A 21749-nucleotide genomic window follows, 5' to 3' on the forward strand; every position below is an offset into this window, starting at 1 on the left:
AAACTGCATCTCATTCTCTATTTCAATAAATACATCATTTATCAATATGGAGAATAATAAAGGGCTTACTATGCTTCCATTTTCAACAACAAATTTTCCTGACTAGTAAAAAATGGTAAAAACTGACTGGTAAAAAATCCTTAGTCCATCTATATACATTCGACCTTTGATAATAATAATAATTTACAAACCTAATTTACAAAGTCTGATTAATAATCCTCCCCACATCATATCATATGCCCTCTCTATATCAAGAAAGACAGCCACTAAACTTCTTCTGTTCATCTGTGCCTTTCTAATTTCATGTTCTAAATATGGATCTATAGTATTTCTTCCTCTCATAAAGCAACTCTGGTATTTAGATAGATATCCTTTATTTTCTATATAATATGTTAACCTTTCATTTATCATTTTCTCCATTATTTTGCAGATGTTGGATGTTAAAGCAATTGGTCTATGATGTCCTGGGTTTGTGCAATCTTCTCTTCGTTTGCATATTAGAACTACAACAGCCTCATTCCAGCTTTGTGGCAATTTCCCACCCTCCCAAACTTTATTATATAGCTCCAATAAAATATCCTTGGATGATTCACTGAGATGGTTTATCATTATATAACAAATCTGATCCTTGCCCGGTGCCGACTTTAAACTCTTGGTCATTTGCTATTAAACTTCTTGCATTCCATTGTAGAATAATCAGACTGTCTTATCACCTGGGCCTCCTGGCTTCTCATCTGCTTCAAGTCTTTTATTAATATGCTCCCAGGATACATCTTTCACATTATTGGTTAAGTTTGTCAGTTTCATCCTTCCTCTTTGTCCTTGTACCCTCTTCACTGCCTCTGCATAGCTTATGTTGTTAACTGCTTTCACTTGCTCAATTTCCCCCTTCATGACTTCACAATCACCATATGTTACCCTGTGTTGGCCACCACAACTACAACATTTATCCTGCACAATATCTCTCTAGTCTTTAACTCCATGATCACCTTCACATTTGGGACACCTCTGCTTTCCTTTACAAACTTCTATTATGTGCCCATACCTCAGGCATTTGTAACAGCAAAGCAGGGGGGGATATAGGGAGGCTCATACATCTGATTTGAACTTTTCTGGAAGTATGGACTCTTGAAACTCCAGAGGAACAGACAGCTATCAACTGGCTTTTGCCATTAATTGTTTTTAGCAATCTCTTTATTCTACTCACCTCGCCCCTATAAATAGTTTTTCCAAGTCTTCATCTACAGGTATATGTGGTATCACTCCCCATGTCACTCTAGTCTCATCCAGAATCCTTCTTTCGCTGACCATTTTCTTGCAGATACTTTCAATATGTAAAGCTTTATTCCTAGTCCTTCCGTTTTAAATGTTACCAACAGGCTTCCATCTCTCAAAATCTTAGCCTTTTCCACCTCTCCTAGCGTCTTTTTCAATTCCCTAGACAACATTATCAGACTTAGTTTGACATGGTCATCCTCCTTTCTGAATTTAAGGATTATTTTAATTCCTCTCAACCTTTTTGTGCTGCCTTCATCTGAATTGTTCTCTTCCAAGCTTTCTTTACTGCCTTAACTTACTTCATCTCACCTGTTTTTTTTCCCTTTCCTCATCCTCTCCCACTAGAAACTGGAGTCCAGTCATCAAAATCCATATTATCATCTTCATCTACTACCTGAGTCACCATCCTGATTCAGTCACAAACCATTTTATACCAACCGCCAAGTCCAAAGTCCAGAAAATCGTCATCAAAAGCCAAAAAATATCAACATTGTTTTAAATTGTTTTGAATATACCTCCCTTGCATCTACGTTTCCCCCCAAGGAAGAGTCACCCAATGACTTCTTGCTTTTAAACTCTCACTGACATCATCAGTGATGTCATGGGTTAGACCAACGTTGTGGATGATGTCTTTTGTTGTAAACAATGTTGACTGATACAAGTAGCATTGTTATATGCCAGTTGGTATCAAGGAGAGGACACCCTTGCAAGAAATGTGGTTCTGCCTAGTAGATTGGAAGGCCTATTTAAGGGGAGAGATGTGGATTTGGGAGAGCAGAAATTAAAGGATGACAGTGTAGCTGTGGGCATGTGATCATGCCTTAGTTTGAATCATCCTGAGTTAAGCCAGTTAGATTTGATTTGCTTGTATTCATTGCTTTTTTTGAGACACTTGTTCTTTTTGTCATGCTGGAGAGAATACATCAGTTTCTACTGATTCAGAAAGTCTGAGTCTGCATCCTACTACCTTCCTAGTCACTCTGGACACTTCCGCACAACATGCCATTATTAAAAATCGAGGATTTTTATATCAACCTGCTGGATTCCTGGTAAAATGTGGTATATCTTTTAAATAACTTTTTCATCTTACAAAAAGAACTTTTGTGCTTGTGTGTGTTCTCTCCTCACCTTTCTTGGTAAGCTGGATGTTGGCCTGTCGCCGTCCATTGCCGTTCTCAACATAGCAAGAGTAGTTGCCCAGGTCACTCTCCTCCAGAGAGTCAATGGTCAGAGAGATGGAAACCTCCTGCTCTCCCAGGTGCTCCCGGATTGTCCTGCAGAGGACAGAAAAAAGGTTACACACACTAAATTCTTTAAGCATTTTTATTCAGTATATGTAGACTAAAAAAGCATAACAGACAGTTAAAGCTGCATTAATTGATTCTTTTTGGCCACTTGGGGGCAGCAGAAGAAGCTTATATGAAATATTAAATATATAACCTTATGCAAACTGCTGCCTTCTTGCACGTTCAGCAATACAGAGCACTGTTATCATCACAATGGAGTCCTGTTAGTGTCCACCTGATGAATGTGAGTCAAATGTTTTTTGCAACTGGAAAGAGTATCGATGGGAGCAGAGTGTGCAAACTGTAGTAAAAAAAACATTAGCTAAAAGAGAGCAAAAGGCTCTTAACAGTCTGAGAGGATCAAAAGCAACTGTAGTATAAAGATCCAAACTGTGACAAAGTAAAAAGCAGAGCAGCACTGAGAGACAGCGTACAACCTAGTTAAATCAAGGGATGAAATTGTCGGATTGTTAATGCTCACTCTAGCTTTGGCCACTTTACCAGACAAAAGAGTCAAGTGTAATCTCCTGCTCCCTTCATTTCCCCTTCATTCATTTTAGGAAACACATGAACAAGGGTTTTCCTTCTGTAACAAAGCAGATAATGTAGACATTTACTGCAAACCAAAGTTGTTAAATTTTTTCTTTAGCTGGATGATTTGGTCCCTAACAGATTAGACAACACTGGACTTTTCTGGTGTTGTGGAGTTGATGAAAGGAGGATTCAATGTCTGAGCCAAAGACAAGTGTAGAACATGACGTTTCTGATGATGAACCATCAATTAATCAAGAAAGGCTGACTGATATGTCTCTGTCTGCTCAAAGCTTTTACTAGTTTGTGAGTCACATTTGGTTAAACAAAACTAACATACAAGCTGTTTGGTAAATTTTGAACACCAACATGACTTCAAACGTCTGCCCAAAAAGAATCCAAATGCTTCATTACGGACTGTGAAGTGTACATCAAAGTAGCTTCTGACAGTTTTTGTTTAAGATGTCTGAATGGGATGAGAAAAAATACGTAAAACAGAAAAATCAGACTCGGAACATCAGAGAACATGCAGAGCTGATGTTTTTTTTTTGTTTGTTTGTTTTGGGGTTTTTTGTAGTCCCAATGTTTGCAGTTATGCTCTGTGAATACAGATTCCAAATAATGTCAGATCAAATGTTCTGAATCTGTGTACCAAAAACATACAAATAATAAAAGAAAAACTATGGAAAAATAACTCTAGACTGTAGGCAGTCAAAAAGTCATAAGTAGAGTATTGACTCTTTAATAAAATATGGATTTTTCTGCCAAAAATATTTGCCCTTAGGAAATTTGAGATGTGTCTACAGTATGCATCCTGAAATCCATAAATCATGACCTTGGAATTATAAGTTTCCATCTGGGTGGAGTGCAATTCTGAGACTGTGACCGCTTTACACCTTGCATTAAAATGTGTTGTGGGTGATCGGATTGCAATTGGATAGTGCTTGACCATATGAATGTACAGATGTAAATGCACCCAAGATGCACTGAAGATGGATTATGATCTGATCAGCTAAACCACCTCTAGATGTGGTCAGGGATGCACTGTGACCACACTGAACACAAGTGTAAATGCAATTTCATGGGTGCAAACTACATGGGTGGGTCCAAACCAGCGAGGTAAGCAAGCTAAACTACTATCATTTCTAAATACAATCTGGATATGAGATGCATCTTAATGCTAGGTGAAAGAGACTAATTATCACAGATATGACATATGTTCTGGGTAAAACTGCAATGAACTTTATACCTTCATACTTACCTATATTTCTACAGATAACTACACCCGGCAGAACCAGACAGAAGCTCTATAATCTGCTGATATTTGTGGCAGATTTTATTTTCCAGAGTTCTGATCCATCGGTAAAACAAAAGTACATTACAAAGGTAGGAGGTGACAGTCCATGACTGACAAGAAGTCAGCATCATATGGGTCGTGACAGATTCCCCCCATGAAAAATACTCCTTTGTTGACTCGCTGAGGCTCTTGATGTCTATTGGTTGTGACAAGTTGGTATGGGGATAATAGTGTGACTGTCATGATGCACTACAGCGTCAACCTATCATACAACATTTTGCCATGAGGGTTAGTGACAGAAAAAAAAAGCTCTTTTGATGTTTTGTTACATAGAATTAAGCCATTTTCCAGAAATCTACATACTTCTACTACATCTAAAACAACAACAAAAAAGACTGAAAGACAACCTTTCCACTATATGATCACGGTGACTCTACTGGAAGGACACTATGACCCTTAGATGCTTACTTTTCTTCACTGGACTCTTGGCAGGGTGTTGTGTTCATTAGTGATGGATTTTATCATCCTCCTCTTCGTTATCAGTGTCTGCCTTATTTAAACGATAGGGAAGAACAGTGTCAGGCTGCAGCTAACTGGCCTCAATGAGAAATGCTGACAATGCTAACAAGCCATCAGGAAGAGGTGACACCCAAACCCTCGAAATGTCAGGGTATCCTTTCAACACTATTGGACAAACTAAGCACTTTTCAACTAAACTCTGTAGAAGAGCCTGACTCCAATTTAATATTCAGTGGTCAGAAGTTCAGCCTAGAAACAGTATGGCTTTTGTCAGTCTACAGGTAGACCAAGGTTTTTAAAAACTTTTTTAAAATAGGGAACTGATTCAGCCAATGTGATACTAAAGGATCTGTTTTGGTGTTGGAACTGAGAAAGTAAAATTTTTACTGTTGATCAGGACCAGGGCATATGATCAGGAGTAACTACCTTAGAATTAGCATTAACAAGACAAAGAGTCACAGCCACACTAGTGGCTCTTTGAGGCTGTACATAGGCATAGCGGCGTTTTGACTCAAATTTTAACATCAGCATGCTACCAATGACAATGCTAACATGCTGGTATTTAGCAGGTATGATGTGTACCATGTTCATCTTAAATTAGTGTGTTAGCATGCCAATGCTTGTTAATTATTGCTGAGATATTTCAGTCTGAATCAACCAATCAACAGACAGACTGACTAACTGATAGACCAACTTAGACAGACCACACTGCTAGCGTGGTTAATAATACAGCCAATCCCCTAAACAGCCTTTACCCTTTTTGCAAGTCCAGGCTTGCTCCATACAATGTAGTTAATGATTGGACCTATGGATCTAAATGGACTGCAAATGGATGGTATTTATATAGCACTTTTATCTAAAGCACTTTACAATGTGCCACTCATTCACTCTGATTCACGCACATACTCACACCGCTGGCAGTGAGCTACCATGGAAGGTGCCGGCCTGACCATCAGGAGCTCAAAGACACTTTGACATGTGGAGAAGAAGAGCCAGCGATTGACCTACAGAACCTACGATTAACGGACAACCCACTTTCCTGCTGAACCACAGTCTGCCCTGGCTGGGTACTGAGAACTGAATCTGAGCCCGATCTGAATCAGAATCATATTTACTTGGAACCAGTTCAAACTTTTAAGAACTATGGATTCCTAAAGAAAACTTTGGACCTACTGTTCTTCCGACTACATCATAAAGTGTTCATCATGCATATTTACAGTGTGGCAGATTGAAGCCAATGATTCAAAGTATGGTTAAACATCTTTCAAGAAATGAAGTGATAAAAAAAGATCTAATCAAGGTGGAAAAATAATTTTACACAAGATAGGAAGTGATATTAACATGATGAAGCATTTCCAGCAGCATGTACTGTAGGAAGAATGCAGCCTTTTTGATGCCCCCAGTCATAGTCACAATGCCCCGGAATCACCTAATGCTAGCAAGTTCACCTACAACAAGTGTAAAACAAACATATACATGGCAAAATAAAGGCCCAGCCCTATTTATAAAGCCTGATCAAAGCATATGTAACAAACTCTCATGACAAGAGGCGATGGTTAAAAGAGCTGAATCCATCCTGCTGTGCGGCTGTGTGAAAGCAGAAATGATATATGAGCAGATAGTCTCTTTAAGGTAACAAAATTGCAGCTATTTCAAACCCTTGTTTAATGATACATGGGGCTAATAGTGCGAAAAGGTATGAGTGCCACTTGGGCATTCATCTGCTGCCTGCCGCAGGGCATCTGAATATGAAAACTCATCTAATTCTTGTTGATCAATGAACAGACTAAACAAAGCAGATTGTGAAGCGCTGGGAAGATAAAGAAATACTACAATACAACCACTGCTGCCATGGCAATACCTTACATTAGCTTTACAAAGTGTTTCTAATAATTGGTATCCCACATAGAAAATATCATACTCGCTGGGAAATTTCTTTTATTGACCATGCACAATGAAGAACCATTAGAGGTAATCATTTTGAAGATACATAGTCTAGCTGCTTCATAAAAAACTAATTACGAAGTAGGACTTTTTAAGCTGGGCTTCTGCAAGGGAGCAGGAAGGTTCAATACAAGGTGGGAATTAATTTAGCTTTTTCGCTTAATTCCTGTGAGCTTTTCAAACTCTCATCCTTCTCCATTGTGCGACCAGTCAGGCAGAGACACGGGGCTCCACAAGGTTGGGATATAGATCCATGCTGATGGCTTTTTAAAGAGGTGGCACCCATGTGTGACTCAACATAGACTGAGTTGAAACACTGTAGGTGTTAGCAAAGGAAAAAAATCAATCTTTGTTTACAAAAGATACTTTTTTAGCCTTATCATATCCATCACACTTGCTAGTGAAAGTTTTGAGTGGAGGAATAAGTGAGGCCTCGTGTGTCTGAGAGAGGAGCTGTAGAAACCATGAAGCATGAAGACACCCACACACACACATCTGGCAGGTGGTGCGTATAAAAGTCGAGGATAGTGGTAAACTGGGAATGTGTGTGTAGCTGGATGGAGATGTGAAGTGCGCCGGGACCCTTGATGCTGTGCGCAGTGAAGAGGCAACACAATGACTCACTGTGATACACAAGCACACATCAGGATCATCTCACAAACATCTGAGTTTGTGTTTGGTTTTGTGACTTTACATGGTTTCATATGGTAAAAGTACCAAATATCCAAGATCACTTTCACTGTAAATCGTTCTTTTTTTATTTAAAGATGTTTATAAATTTGGGTACAGTTCAGAAAATCAAGGGTCTGGTGTCATGGAAACCAGATTCAGATTCATTCTTTATTGTCCTCTATAGAGGAAATTTGCTTTCACAGTCTGGACACAATCAAACACTCAAAACAGGATATATACTAACAGGAACATCACAACAACACAAGTCTGTTACAGTGTTCCCAGGCTATTTAAGGCAGTGATTGCAGAGGGCACAAAACTCCTTCCAAAGCCTGTTTTTTTGCAGAATAGTTGTCTGTATCTATGGCCAGAGTGGAGGAGGGTGAAGTATGGGTTGAGGGGGTTGCAGGGGTCGTGTGCTAAGGTCAGTGCTCTGCGAGTGGTGGCAATGTCAATGAGGGCTGGCAGGTTGGGAGTGGGGAGGCCAATTATTTTAGAAGACACTGTATGTTGGTGAGGGTGAGCATTATGAAATAGCAGGTGGCGCAGTAAAGGAGGATGGGTTCAACAACACTTCGGTACAGAAGGAGCAGGGGGTGGGGTTTGACTGAGAGAGCCCTACGTTTGAGGATGGCAGAGAGTCTTTGTTGGCAGCGTTTATGGATATCTGTGATGTGGTGATCAAAGCTCAACTTATTGTCCAGGATGATGCCGAGGTACTTAAATCTCTCCACCATCTCCACTGGCTGGCTGTTGATGGAATGGGGCAATGAGAGGTTGTGAGTTTATTGCTGTTGTCAAAGATGAGCTTCAGTGGTGAAAGCAACCTGCTCCATGGCTATTATTTACTTAAAACATTAACTTTAGCCTGAAACCTTTTATTAGATAAATACACGGAAGGTGCTGCAGCTATAATCATCTCTAAGCGTCATGACTATGTGTCTATCTCGGCTTAATACTATCTCGCACAATCTCTCCCAGCAGCCTCAATGTGACACCCGAACTTTTGAACTGTACGGTGTTGTCATGCTTTGCTTTATTTCTAAATGCCTCACTGTCTGCTGCTTGATGAAATTTAGGTCCCCTGCTGCCTGCACTTCTCCTGACTACACCCCAAAGGTAGATCTGAATTAGATCAGAGCAAATTCTCTTTAAGAGAGACTTGAAACGTAAATTATATACAATGACACATCATCCAGGAGGCATCAGCTTGGAGTTAATGTACATGTGCCAAAGTGTTGCATCAGATAGTGGTCGGAGAATTGCAGTTTTAAAACTCTTTGGGCAAATTTGATATGATAGAGAGTAAAATACTGTCACTGCTGAATACTGTTTAAGTTTTGAAAAAAGGATGCCTGCCCAAAGTGGTAAAGTTCAGGTATTCTGGGTTCAGGATTTTCTGATAAATATTTCCTCTGACCTTCTCATAAGGTTATGATGGTTGAATGGGTAAAGAGCTCAGCAATAACAGGAGGACCTGGATCAGATTCATATATCTGGTCAAGATGCCCTGCAGGGAGTTATGTACCCTTATGTGCCTTATTGAGTATGGCAAACTGGGAGTACCCTTGAAAACAGTGAAGGGAATATATCCACCTGCTGGCCTGAAAATGCATGAGCACGCCTTCGAGAAGCTGGAGAAAAAAAAAAAAAAAAAGTTGTCTGGACTGCTGTGCTCATCCTGTTGCTCTGTGACCCTGACCCTCAAGAAAATGGAGGGTATAAAAATGAGCATGCTGAGAATTCCTTGTTTGTGTCAAGGTAAAGTTCAGCTGGTATGTGGTAAAACTGTGTTCTGTTGGTTTCAAACAGTTAATACAGTGTAGCTCTGTCCCTTAAATAAGAATTTTAGTTGAATTTTATAGTGCATTTTCATATCTGACCATGGAAATAAGATACAAATGTGCGTTTTGGTTTATTCTGGGCAATTTTATATTTTTTATTTTAAAGGGATAGCTTGACAGACAAAAAAATGCTTTACTTTCTTGCTAAGATTTAGATGACAAGACTGATGCTCTCATGTCTGTATGGTAAATATGAAGCTGGAGCCAGCCGCTTAGCTTAGCTTAAAACTGGAAACAGTTTGCCCTTGCTCCTATTTCTATTTCAAAAATCATGAACAGCCAGCAAGATACTGACTTCCTTTGCTCCTGCAAAGAGTTTTTCCCATTAGAATCAGAAACGTATAAAAATGTATGCGATTGTTAGCTTGTCATGATGGCACCAATGTCAGGCTGCAAAATGCTAAGAATTACTAGGCTTGCAACACTAATAAGCAGTGGAAGCATGTCTGGGCTGCGTAAGTACCCTGATTTACCATAAATATATCTGTATGAGCATTAATTAGAGTTAGAAAATGAAATTTTACACTTGAACTGCTGCTCAAAAGGGCGCTGCATGCCCATGCATCAGAGACTGAAACTTCTTTTGGTTTTAAACTTCAGCAGCCTGGCCTTTAGGTCTGTATTCCACACTGTATACACTGTGACTTCACCTCTGAGAACCATGAAGTCTTGTTCCGCAGCCACAAAATTTTTTTATCAACCCGGGATCTCAGTGGCGAAACATTGTGCCAAAAGCTCCATTTCATGTATTACAGGCAGCCCTTCAGGGAATACTCCTGTGTGATTAATTTCCATTTCAAAGCTAAAAGCTCATGGAATGATGTCAGGGAGAGGATTTGAAGTGGTGCACATTCAAATGGGAACAAAAAATAAAAATAAATAAAAACACACACAGAGGGAGATCACGTGGCAGCACACAACAAAAATATGCACTTGAAAAACTTGAATGTGCACGTACTTTGAGCACCCACACATTGTATGCACACAGTCCTCCTCACTTCTGCCCCTGCACACACATAAACACACACTCTTTGAAAGCAGCTCAGGGTCACAGTTTTGATCTCTTGGCTTGTTGCCTCATTTGACTATCATATGAAAGCAGGGCTTCTAACTGCATGTGACACACTCCTCAGTTTTCTTCCTTCTCATCCTTATTATACCACGTACCAAGTGCTGCCACCTAAAGCCCCACCCCCCTCCCCCCCAAATCCTATAGGCTCTAATTGGCCTGGTGTCCTTCACTACAGAGAGTGGTGCCAAGAGCTGGTTGGAGTGTTCTAACAGGCTAATAGAGACATCTTGAAATGCCAGGTCACCGACTGGGCCGCTAACTCTCCTCCCAGCCTTGTCATGCTGCTTACAGTTAACCTTTTCATTAGACGGCATTTGTCGACAACAGGGATTTTCTAGTCATACGTGTGGTCCGTCAAAAGAGAACGATGTGGCAGGACATGTAGGGGTGTATGATGTGTGTATTTTAGTATAGACATATCAGCAAAAATACATGTTAAACTGAAGTAATGTCATCATCACTAATGCTTTATCTGTGCTATAGTGGGTGCTGGCATGGAAAAAAGCAAGTTACAAAAAGTTAGCAAAAATCCATCTACTTATTACTTCTATCTGACCATGCAGGTAGCTTGGTTTTATTTGCCTAGGTTTGAGAAGTGAATATAATTTAATTTGTGACGCTTATTCAAGTCTGTTTTAAAACAATAGTCAGGTGCCCAAATGACCATTGAAACAGGTTTTGCCTGCTGTAATCATTCCTCCTGTTCATACTGACCAGGATACCCTCTAAATGTGCTTGTAATGTAAGTGATGTGGAACAAAATCCACAGTCCTCATTTTGCACAAATGTGTATTTAAAACTTTATTTGAAGATAATCAGAGGATAAGTAAGTGAAATGAAGTGGATCTCTTCAACAGTTAGTCTTTTCAGGCCGTCCGCCGAGACACAAAGACAGAATTCTCTCTCTTTGTGTCTCAACAATATTTTCCTGTTCAGCTGCAGCGGAAGAATCATAACAAAAGGAGGGAATTTTTCACTAAAAAGACAGCAACTTAGAAGGATATTGACTTGATTTGACTAATTTGCTGAAGCTTCATATTAGCTTCAAATAAACCTTTAAACACATTTTTTTTTTACAGAAGGAGGAATGGATCCCCCCCCATAAATTAAATTGAAAGTGCATTATTAAGGGATCTCTTAACAGCCAGTATGAACAAGAGGGATGATTACAGCAAGAAAAACATGTGTCAGTGTTCATTTGGACACCTGACTATTGTTTTAAGACAGACTTGTCCTTTAAAACACTGAAAAATCATGTTCCTACAAACAATGCCCTAGTCACTCACAAACCACAAACCTCACTGGGAGCAGCTGGGACTATATTGGAATTTACTGGAATAACTTTCTGAAAAAAAGAAAGTAAAGTCCCCATGAAAACTGTTGTTAGTGAAGCCTGTGCTTATCCAGAGTAACCAGGATTCAGTTGCTGGAAAGAGATATTGCAGATGTTTTTTTTTTCCAATGCTGTGAGCACCAAAAAAACAAATCTCAATTCACCTTCCCCGTACTGAGGTGGAAACAGAAATCTCAGAGATAGAAATGTGAAAACCTGTACAAATAAAACCAAAACTATTTGGATGGCTAGATACTACTAGAAGTAAATGAGTGATTCTGTTTCCTTAGTTGCTAGTTGCTTTGACACACTTGGCAGATGAGGTGAAGGAAGGGTCCTTCACTTCATTTTCTGAATGCCCTGGTGGTGCAAAGAAACTAATTTTTGAAGATCAAGAATTTCCTCTTCACCGCTAAAACCCAATGACAGATTATTTGTTGCTTGCATTTTTTTTGTAACATCTGGGTGACAGTGTCTCAGTCACTGCACAAATACTTGGCATTCAGCTACTGTATGTTAATTTTGAGGCAACACCTTTCGCACTTGGATTTCTGTCAGTATATTTCTTTGTTTTTTTGATTCTTTTGTGATGTTTTCTAATCCTCTTTTCTTCAGGAAGTGTTGCCTTTGCAAGAGTGTTCAGTTTTAATTAACAGACTGAGAAGCTTTCTATCAATGATGGGGATTGAAATTTCTTTCACCTTTGTTTGTATTATGATACAGGCAGTATACATGAATTTAATGTACGCTCAAATCATACAAAGCATAAGAATGTCGCCACAAACAGTAAATGTAAGAGCAAAAGCAATAATGTTGGCAGTCTAAGGTGAAACAAGACTAAGAGTCAGCTCTGTGTAGCTGATAGTGTGATAGTGTAGCTGTACTTAGCCACAAGCTAAATGCTAGCAGCAGGTCAGGACTTATTTATGAAATATGGTCACAGATTTATGATGAAATTGTCACGATTTTCTTTTTTTATTTAATCTGCACTGATCTAATTTTGGATTTCAGGATTTTATGTTGTACGTCTTGTGTTTGTCTTTTATGTTTTGTAAATCATATCAGATAATGTTTACCATCTGAGTTTAGTGTGTTAACATGCTAACATTTGCTAATTAGCATTACAGACAAACTATAGCTACAGGTAATGTCAGGTGATCACCAAAATCAGTTGACTTCATCCTCTGGGGACCATGAATATCTGTGCAGAATTTCATGGCAATTCATGTAGAAATATTTCTTTCTGGACCAAAGCAACTAGACTGACCAACACTGTAATTTATAGAGCCAGGCCACAAGCAAGGCAAATAAGTAATATCAAACACTAATACGATCAGCTATACTTAGCAAAGGTAATCAATTTCTATAGTAGTTTGTTTATAGTTGATTTTTAATTAATAATAAAAAACATTCTGGATGAGTTCCATATGCCAGTGTTTTTAAGCTAAAACAACATTGTCCTTGTCTTCCTTCACTTTTTCCAATATGACCTGAACAAAGAGCCCCACTATCAAAAAGTATCAACTTGTCATTCAGCCAAATGCTGCATGCAAAGTTATACTAACTTGAAGATTTTTTTGTACAGTCTGGCTGCTCTTGAACAACTTTTTTTTTCAGGTTTCAAGCACAAATGAAAAATCAGAGTAGTTGTTCTCTGCTATATATCTTAAGTCATTAAAATAGACTTACATATGTGATGAAAATTATTTCATGTGTTGTTTTGTTTGAAAAGTAATTTTCTACTCGTTGGTGAGTTCAATAAAATGGATGTTCTGTGTTGTTTATACCATCTGAAAGCTGAAGAGAACAATATTTTCAAGAGATCTTGTATCTTTGTTTCCATATGACTTGCATGCAGTACAACCTGAAGGAAGGAGAGCTCCGTTTAGAAAAAGCAGCTTCCTACAGATGATGACACTGTTGGATGGTCAACCAGCTGCAGGCGGTGTGTGTGTGTGTCTGGGTGTCGGGTTTTCATCTGATTAACATTGGATTGTCAGTTTCCATCTGCTGTGCTGCTCTGCTATTACTGCCTCCACTTATATTTCAGTGCAAAGCAATCGCCAACAGAAAGCAGACTGATCACTGATCGAGGGATTCCTGAGCTGTGAATATGTATTATACATGATAAAGAATGCATAGCTATCTACATTATTAAGCAGCCTCATAAAACATTGATGAATATCATTAAAATGATAGCTTGGTAGTGAAAGGTTCCTTTTATTGTTCAGTGTGTTGATGTGTGGTCACACAGCTGTGGTAACAGGGTGTTTACCAGTTCAGCCCCAGGGTCCTTTGCTATCTTTGAGGACATTAGAATTACCTCATGAATTTAATATAGTATGGTGTTCAAGCTCTGCTGTAGTATTGACTGGGTTAGGAAATATTCTCATACAGTTCTATACATTCAATTTAGTTTTCCTGTTTTTGTTAATTCTAAGAGAGAAATCTAAGAGAAAGGTAATGCCATACAGTAGCCTTGTGTATTAAATCCTAACAGGACAGGTCTGGTGTTGAGGGTCTTACTTGATGTCACTCTCCTGAACCCGCTCCTCATCGAGATCCTCGATGAACTTCTCCCCTTTCATCCAATAAATAAGTGGACTGACGTCTCCGCTGTATCCAAAGAATGCTCTGCACGTCAGGTTGACAGGACTTCCTGTGGGAGACACAAAAAAGGATATGAGGTAACAGTCGATGATGAACCTGTATATCGGGTAAGAATATATGAGTAAGGTTGTTGATGTCTTAGCTCCTTTTTGATCCCCTTATTCAAACATTTTTAAATATGCCGAACAAGAGTTGAAAATACACTCTGCTGAAGGACATCATATTGTGTACCTAAATAGACGACCATCAGTTGTTTTAACACCATCGCTCGCTACTGAGTGACTCTACTGACACCATAGTCATTGTTTATTTCCCCAAAAGTTGCTAGAAAGTGATTCTGAAGGGCAACACACACCAGTGGTGTATGATGCGTGTCAAACCACCCACACCTATTGTTTTCTATGTAATCCCAAACACCAGGGGTGTCTTGACCTGCGATAATGCATAGGATAGGATACGCCTCTTCCCTATGCATGTCGATGCATGTCAGCTCCTGAAAACAGCAATTTCCCTGGCATCTACTTTCTATTTGTGTCTGAATGACGTGTGTGATGTGTGCTACGGGCAGTAATTGATGTGATGAGGCTTGTTATGTGTGTTGCACTTAAATCATCATTTCAAAACAGTGTGCAACATACATTAAAAAAAGCAAAAGCTACACAGAAAAAAAACAACTAGTTGGACATCTGGTCATATCTGATACAACATCAAGCAGCAGCTCTGAATGCTAGGACTTAGATGTACATCCTGTTAGTAAACCTGTTCTCGTTCCAGACTCCAATTTTTCCCCCTTCAAAAACTACATAACAGCCTCCTCAATTCCATCAATTCCTAAATCGTCTCTCGCTCCTCAGAGGTGCCATCTTAAACCATCCCAGACCATCCCACATGCCTCTTAAAGTTTAAAACACTCTTTCACGGCAACTTCTCAACACTGCTGTACCTTCATAAAAGCTCTTATACTCTTCAGCAGCCTCCTTCTCTGTCAGTCTCTACTTTTAAAGTTCAATCACTGTATCCTCAAGGAAGAACTTTGAAAAATTTAAAACGTAAAAGTACGGCACAGCTTTTAAGGACAATGATTTGCGCTATTAATGAATTAATATAGCCTAGGTAAAACTCACAATTCATACTGATTTCTCCCATTTCTATACATGCAGTTCAAATTCCACATTATCGGCTCAAGTATACTTGTATTCTTGTGACGATGAAGGGACGTTGTTTGCAATTTTTGCTCGGATGAACTACAGTATACTGTGTTTAAGTCAACCTTCATTCCTTAGACTACAACTACACCACATGTAACACGCAGGATTCGGTGTGCGTGTGATGAGAAAATAAAGTGTGTTTATGTATTGCCAGCTGAGGTCAATATGCAGTTCAGTGGCTTGATTGCAACCTGATTTAATCGTGGCAGTTCGATTTTTTTTTTTAAATGGTGTTTAAGAGCTGTAACAAAGTGCAAGTAAGGTTAGATGATTAAATGAAGACTGAATAGTGATGGTGGTTATACAGCAGCCACGACCACCATTCGAGGACAATCAAGTTCGAACAAGTGCCTAAGCAGAGGTTGAAACGTATTAACTGCTGTCAGACAAGGAGCAAAATGATAACAATATCACATCATATTGAAGAGGCTGATTCTTTTAGATTTCATAGACAAACAGAGAACAAAAGATCAGACAAAAAGATTAAAAAAAGTGAAAAGAAGTTTTTAAGTGCAAAGTATGGTGCCTTGTTTGAATTCATTTCCTAAATGAAAGGATGTTGATGGAGTTGAAGTTTAAAGAGGAGCAGGTTTGAGCATTCTGCTCATTATCTCCTATTAGAAAAGGATAGAGATTAAAAAAAAAGTCTGAACAACAAAATATGAAAAATCTTTATACAAGCTGGCATGTGAAGAAGCAGAGTTTTAAAAAAGCTGCAGCAATTGTTATTGTTAATATAATATATAATTGTTATTTTACTATAGGGGCAGAGGAACAAGCTGTAAGCATAACACATACCTTTGACACACATTTAACATTATTACCTTATAAAGTTGTAATGGTGAACGTGTTAGCAAACAATTGACTATTCACACAGCAGACAAGGAGCAACATTTGCATTAATTTAGTCCAGTATTCATTCTCTTTTTAGCTCTGTTTTTGTCTCCACCAACTCCTGAGAAAAATACATGTTTCTTTAGCCGGCTTAATACTTCACTTTTTTCACCTGCTAATCACTAACTTTGTCTGCTGTTTGATGCTTGGCAAGCAGCTGGAAACAAAACTGATTAGTGGGACTGCAGAGTTGGGTGAAAATTCTCTGTGCATTTGTCACTATGAGCGACCCTTTTCATGTTTGACACAGTAATTTGATCCATTGTTAGTGGAATATTATCGATTAGTGCTGCTTTAAAGTTTGAACAAATCTTCTAAAGGAAATTAATGCATGCTAGTTTCTGCTGAAAAATTGCACATTAAATATTAGAAACAGCTTCAATGTCCTAAAATATTGCTTCTTGGGAGTATTTGAAATGTTTTTGTAGCTGAAGTTGAAACAGTTGAAACAGAATCACCAAAAAAACCCATCCAGATGGCAAATGCAAAACTGGAAGAAGACTGGAAAAATGGAAGAGAAAGAAAGAAAAGTCAGGAATCAACACATCTGAGGTCATCTTCTGTTCTAGCAGGCAGTGCGATGTACAGATAGGCTTCCTGGGATGATGAGGACCATGCGTACAGAGTGAAAAGAAAGTGCACTGTAAACACATATCAACAGACAAACCCCCCTGCCTTCACATCAGCAGGAGTTCTCCTCTCTGCTCAGCTCATTTTGAACGCACGTCCTATGTGACTAGAGACGGATAAACCTCTTTTAAACCCGTTTTCTCTCTCTGCCACGGATTAGAGACCTCATTCTTCTTTCACACTTATCACACACATGCCGCAGCCGACGGCGCAGCCACGAATGTGTGGCCTGTGCTGCGACAGGCTCACCAGGGGAAGCAAAAAAGAGAAGAACCACATCATCTTTAAAGCCTGAGAATAACTCTGATCAAGGATGATGATCAAGGAGGCTCCACCAGTTGTGCATCCAGGAAGGCAAAAAGGTGATTCAGCATCTCTTCATTAGCAATCCTTACTCACTGGCCCTGTGGCGAGGACTCAGAAGGATGTGAGATGGGAGATAACTGTGGCGTATAATTGGGTACTTGCTAGTTCAAAGATAATTGGGATTTTATTTTACCAAGGCCTGCTCTAATTTGGCCCTCTAGTGCAGTCTAGCGCAGTGAGATGATAGCTAAAGCGTTAACAGGAAAAATCTGGTTTGGAGATTCAAAAAAAGCCCCGAGTTGGAGGACGGTTTTACATTTTGTCTCGCGGCTCAACAAAAATATTGTCCACGGCTAAGAGATAAGGGTTGTGTGTGTGTGTGTGAGAGAGAGAGAGAGAGAGAGAGAGAGAGTAAAAGAGACAGAGAGAATGTGTTTTGGGGATGCTGGGTACTGTCCTGGACCACACACATTATTCACAATAACACACATACATTGCTATGCTTCCCACTTCCACCAGGGGTCTCTGTGGTGCTACAAAGCAGGAGGGCCGGTGTGCAGGAGGAGCACATAAAACAACAACAACAACAAAAAAAAAAAAGAAACAAGCACCATTTTGACAGGTGCAGACAACAGTAAAAGGAAACACGGATCCTTTTGTGTGCCACCTTTGATGTCAAGAGGCTTCACCCATGGATCTGAACAGCATGTTGTGTTATTGCATTGACAGCTCCACTGCTGTGCTGACAACAGCCGCGGTGTCACTCTCCAAGACTTATTCCAAAGGGCACTTCATGCATATGGCTGCAAGTTATTCCCTTAACGACGGTGTGGTAATTTGTGCTGGCTTTACTGAGAGCGGCTAAGACTGCACGGGCTGTGTAGATAGGCTGAGGTTGTGCACTTGCTTTGGGAAATGCACCAACAGCCATGCAGGGATTTAAGCGCACAGATTCTAACATTCAAATCCCAACCTCTGGTCTTGGTCAGGGGGGTAAAGTGAGTCTTAATGCGATTGTCTCCTCTCTCTTATCTCCCTGCGCCTCTGGAGCATCTCTCTCAGTCGCAGCAGCGGCTGCAGGACGTCAGCAAAGATTCCCGTGGCTAAGCAGACAGACCGGAAGATATGAAACCATGAAACACCACAGAGGAGACAAAAACAAGGAAAAAGACACACAGAGAACGCAGGCAGGCATTCATTTCTGCATCTGTGTGCATATGATGGAGGTATAGCGTGAGAGAAAGAGGGCATATGTGCATGTCAGTATGGATATGAGTGAGAAAAACAAGAAAGGAATCACATACTTGGGGAAAGAACAAACCATTCTTCATGGGGAATTGAAAGACTTCCCACACAGTGAACAGAGCATCGTATCACCCTTGTGCGCTGAAGATTACATAGATTACAGATCAGTACATCCGCATGCGGTGCGTGCACCATCCATGTCGAGTTAATCTATCAGCGTTTCCCATTCAGATCCAAACAATCCAGCTCTTGAGTAGGGAAGCCTTTTTTTTTTTTTTTTTTTTTTTGCTTTTAACAGCCTTGAATAAATTAAGCCCTGCAGCTAGCAGGAATAATACTTCAGAGAGGGAAGAGACTAAGCTTTTCAGAGTTTTTTGGAATAGGCATTTGCAATCTTAACAGCAATGACAACACATACAGTTTCCTGCTTAATGTTTTGGTGAGGTGGGAAGCAATTCAGGAGCTGGAAATTAAAAATAAATAATGCTGAATAAGGACAACGCACTTTTCAAATTACTGCTAACCTACAAGCAAGTTTGAGTCCTCTGGAAGGTGGCTTTTATTTATCGAATTGATATTAATGGAGGCCTGTGGCTGCCTGGATGATAGTGTAGGACACGCACATTTAAAACAAGAATCTTGAGATTGAATGTTAATGCTTGAACTTGGAAACGGTAGTTGACAAAAACAACCTCAACACAGGATCCATTTAGTTGGTGTTGTGGAGCTTTTGATTGTATCAAGAAGTCCTTGAAGTGCTCAACAAATTCTACCTGTTGAGGAAGATTATGTGATATGATCAAAGCCCCTGGACCAGCTACTAAATAGACATTATGGTTAGATTGATTGATTGATAAAAACAAATGATGAGCAGTAATTTTAAGTATGCATCATTTGACATGGGTCTGTAATTTATGGACAGGTAGTAAGTTAAAGTAAAAATCTGAATGAATGCTTGAAGAAACACAACTAATTTTCATTTATACAGGACATGAGAGCTCACTGAATGGTTAGAGGAGTATGAAAATGATGTTAATTATATGCTATAGCCTTCAGATGTCACCCCAGTTGAACGCCTATGGGAGATTTAGAGCAACATGTCAGACAGCGACTTGGATGATCTATGCCAAGGAGCATTAAAACTGTTCTAGAGGCTCAGACATTTTATGCTGGTTTTTCTTTTAATTTGCCATCCACCTGGAAATACTCCTGTATTCATCAGGGTAGAGTGTCAAAGGTATCTCTTCAATCATAAAAAGCCTTAGCCTTTTTGCTTTGGACAAGATAAACAGCCTGTGCTTTTAAAGCACAACTAAAACCTCTTCACAAAATGTCATAATGACACTTATGGTACTTTTGGCATTGGTGGAAAAATCTTTTCTCCCTTCGTCAAGCCAAAATGATACTCCCTCTGCTCTCTATTAGGCCTTCCTTTAGTGCAACAGTCTGGGCTCTACATTAAAGGACTTGAAGATTGCCCTGTAGCTTGTGATCAGCAGGAAAGCGAGCGCTGATCTGGACCGAGAAAAAGCCCAGGAATTGAATCAGCAGATAATATAATTGTCGATGGTGAAAGGGGGTTTCCCAGATTCAGCGGGGCACATGGGCAGCATGAGGCGATTCCTGAAAACATTTTTAAAGGCTGTGAATAAGAGTGAGAATTATCTTTATCATCTGCTCCAGCACAGCATCCCGACAGTGAAGGGTTACACCAGTGATGGAGCCTTGTAATTGCAGTGGCTGAGTACCCACTCACGTCGGCGTTGCCAGATGCGGCGGTTTAATTGTCTCTCTGTTCAGCATTCACTTTGTTTTGTTTATTATAGACCATGCCTTTCCAATCGCACATTTTAAGGCGGCCATGGCCTGTGCTGTGTTCAGTATTCATTTAGCTACGTCCCCCTCGCGTATGGTCAATCTCCTGTTATTCATACTTGGCATTGCACCTCATTATCACTAAGCAGGCAAACTGCTGCCGCTGCTCCCCTTAATTAATGCAGGTAATGCAGATATCAGGAGACACAACAGCGCAATGTTTAAACTGTTTCTCTGAATTTTATAAGCATGCTAACATGTGGCAATCATAATAGGAAATGCTCAATGATGTGTTGTGAAATTACAATTTTCTCTGCTCGGTGTTACTTTTGGCGAGGACAATCCGTGTCTGGAAATTAAATAAGGTGGTACTGTTGAATATTACAGGGCAGTGGGAAACAAACAAGCTGGGGGTTGGGTGAATAACAAGTCCAATTCAAGCCTTGTGGAATAGAGTATGACATTTGCAAAGATCAACACCCACTCTTTGCATTGATGTTCTCATAATACAATGTTCTTTAGCAGAAAAGCAGCGGCTATTATTGCCGCCAATCCAGTGAGGAATCATTACCAATGTTAAACCTTGTGTTGCTTATAATCTTGCGTGGAGAAGTCACAGTTGAATTCTCCTAATGAAAAGCTCATTAGACATTAATGAAACACTTAAAGGGTACTTCACAAAACATTAGACAAATGCCACGATGAATGGAGGAAACAAGGTTATACCACAATTAGAAAAGCATTAGATGATGATGGCAATTGCCATGTCAACTTTGAAGCAGAAGCTATTTTTTTCTAATGGTTTTGTGAGGCTTTGTAAAGTGTTTATGTGCTGTGCATATTGAGGCTATATTGGTGTTTTTTCTGCATCAGTTATTTTTACTATTCCCTTAGCATCATCTTTCAGGCAGGCTTCTCATCCATTTTGTTGCTGATCAAAATACATGTCCCCAGACACATGAACAAAACATTTCTTGTCTTTTAAAAGAAGCATGTCACTTACAATGACACAGCAGAAAGAGTTCAGTAAAGTAGAAACTTTGTCGAAACCCCCAGTCTTCTTGCCCAACCTGATTCTTAGTCTGAAATGCTGATGCTGCTGTTAGCAGAGAATTAAAAAAAAAAAAGCTTCCCTCACAGTGAGACGGCAGGGATTGGATACAGGAACTGAATGTTCACAGGGCTTTGGTGCAGCTATGCAAGCAGAGGACGGACTTCTGTCTGGCTTAGCGCAGAACGCCGAAGTTGTCTAGAGAATCCCTAAG

The 21749-nt window shown here is 39.7% G+C and overlaps 1 protein-coding gene across 6 annotated transcripts in view; it reads right to left on the reverse strand.

Annotated features, from left to right (window-relative positions):
- LOC121891789 (interleukin-1 receptor accessory protein-like 1) overlaps positions 1-21749 on the reverse strand; it is a 301317-nt gene that overhangs the window by 25842 nt on the left and 253726 nt on the right. For all 6 annotated transcript variants that reach the window (XM_042404354.1, XM_042404349.1, XM_042404351.1 and 3 more), the window contains 2 exons: positions 14303-14435; positions 2407-2552 (listed from right to left, as the gene is read on the reverse strand). In XM_042404354.1, coding sequence (XP_042260288.1) covers positions 2407-2552; positions 14303-14435 — 279 coding nt within the window. The remainder of the gene's footprint in view (positions 1-2406; positions 2553-14302; positions 14436-21749) is intronic.

This window comes from Thunnus maccoyii, chromosome 24, assembly GCF_910596095.1.
Source record: "Thunnus maccoyii chromosome 24, fThuMac1.1, whole genome shotgun sequence".
Classification (NCBI taxonomy): Eukaryota; Metazoa; Chordata; class Actinopteri; order Scombriformes; family Scombridae; genus Thunnus; species Thunnus maccoyii.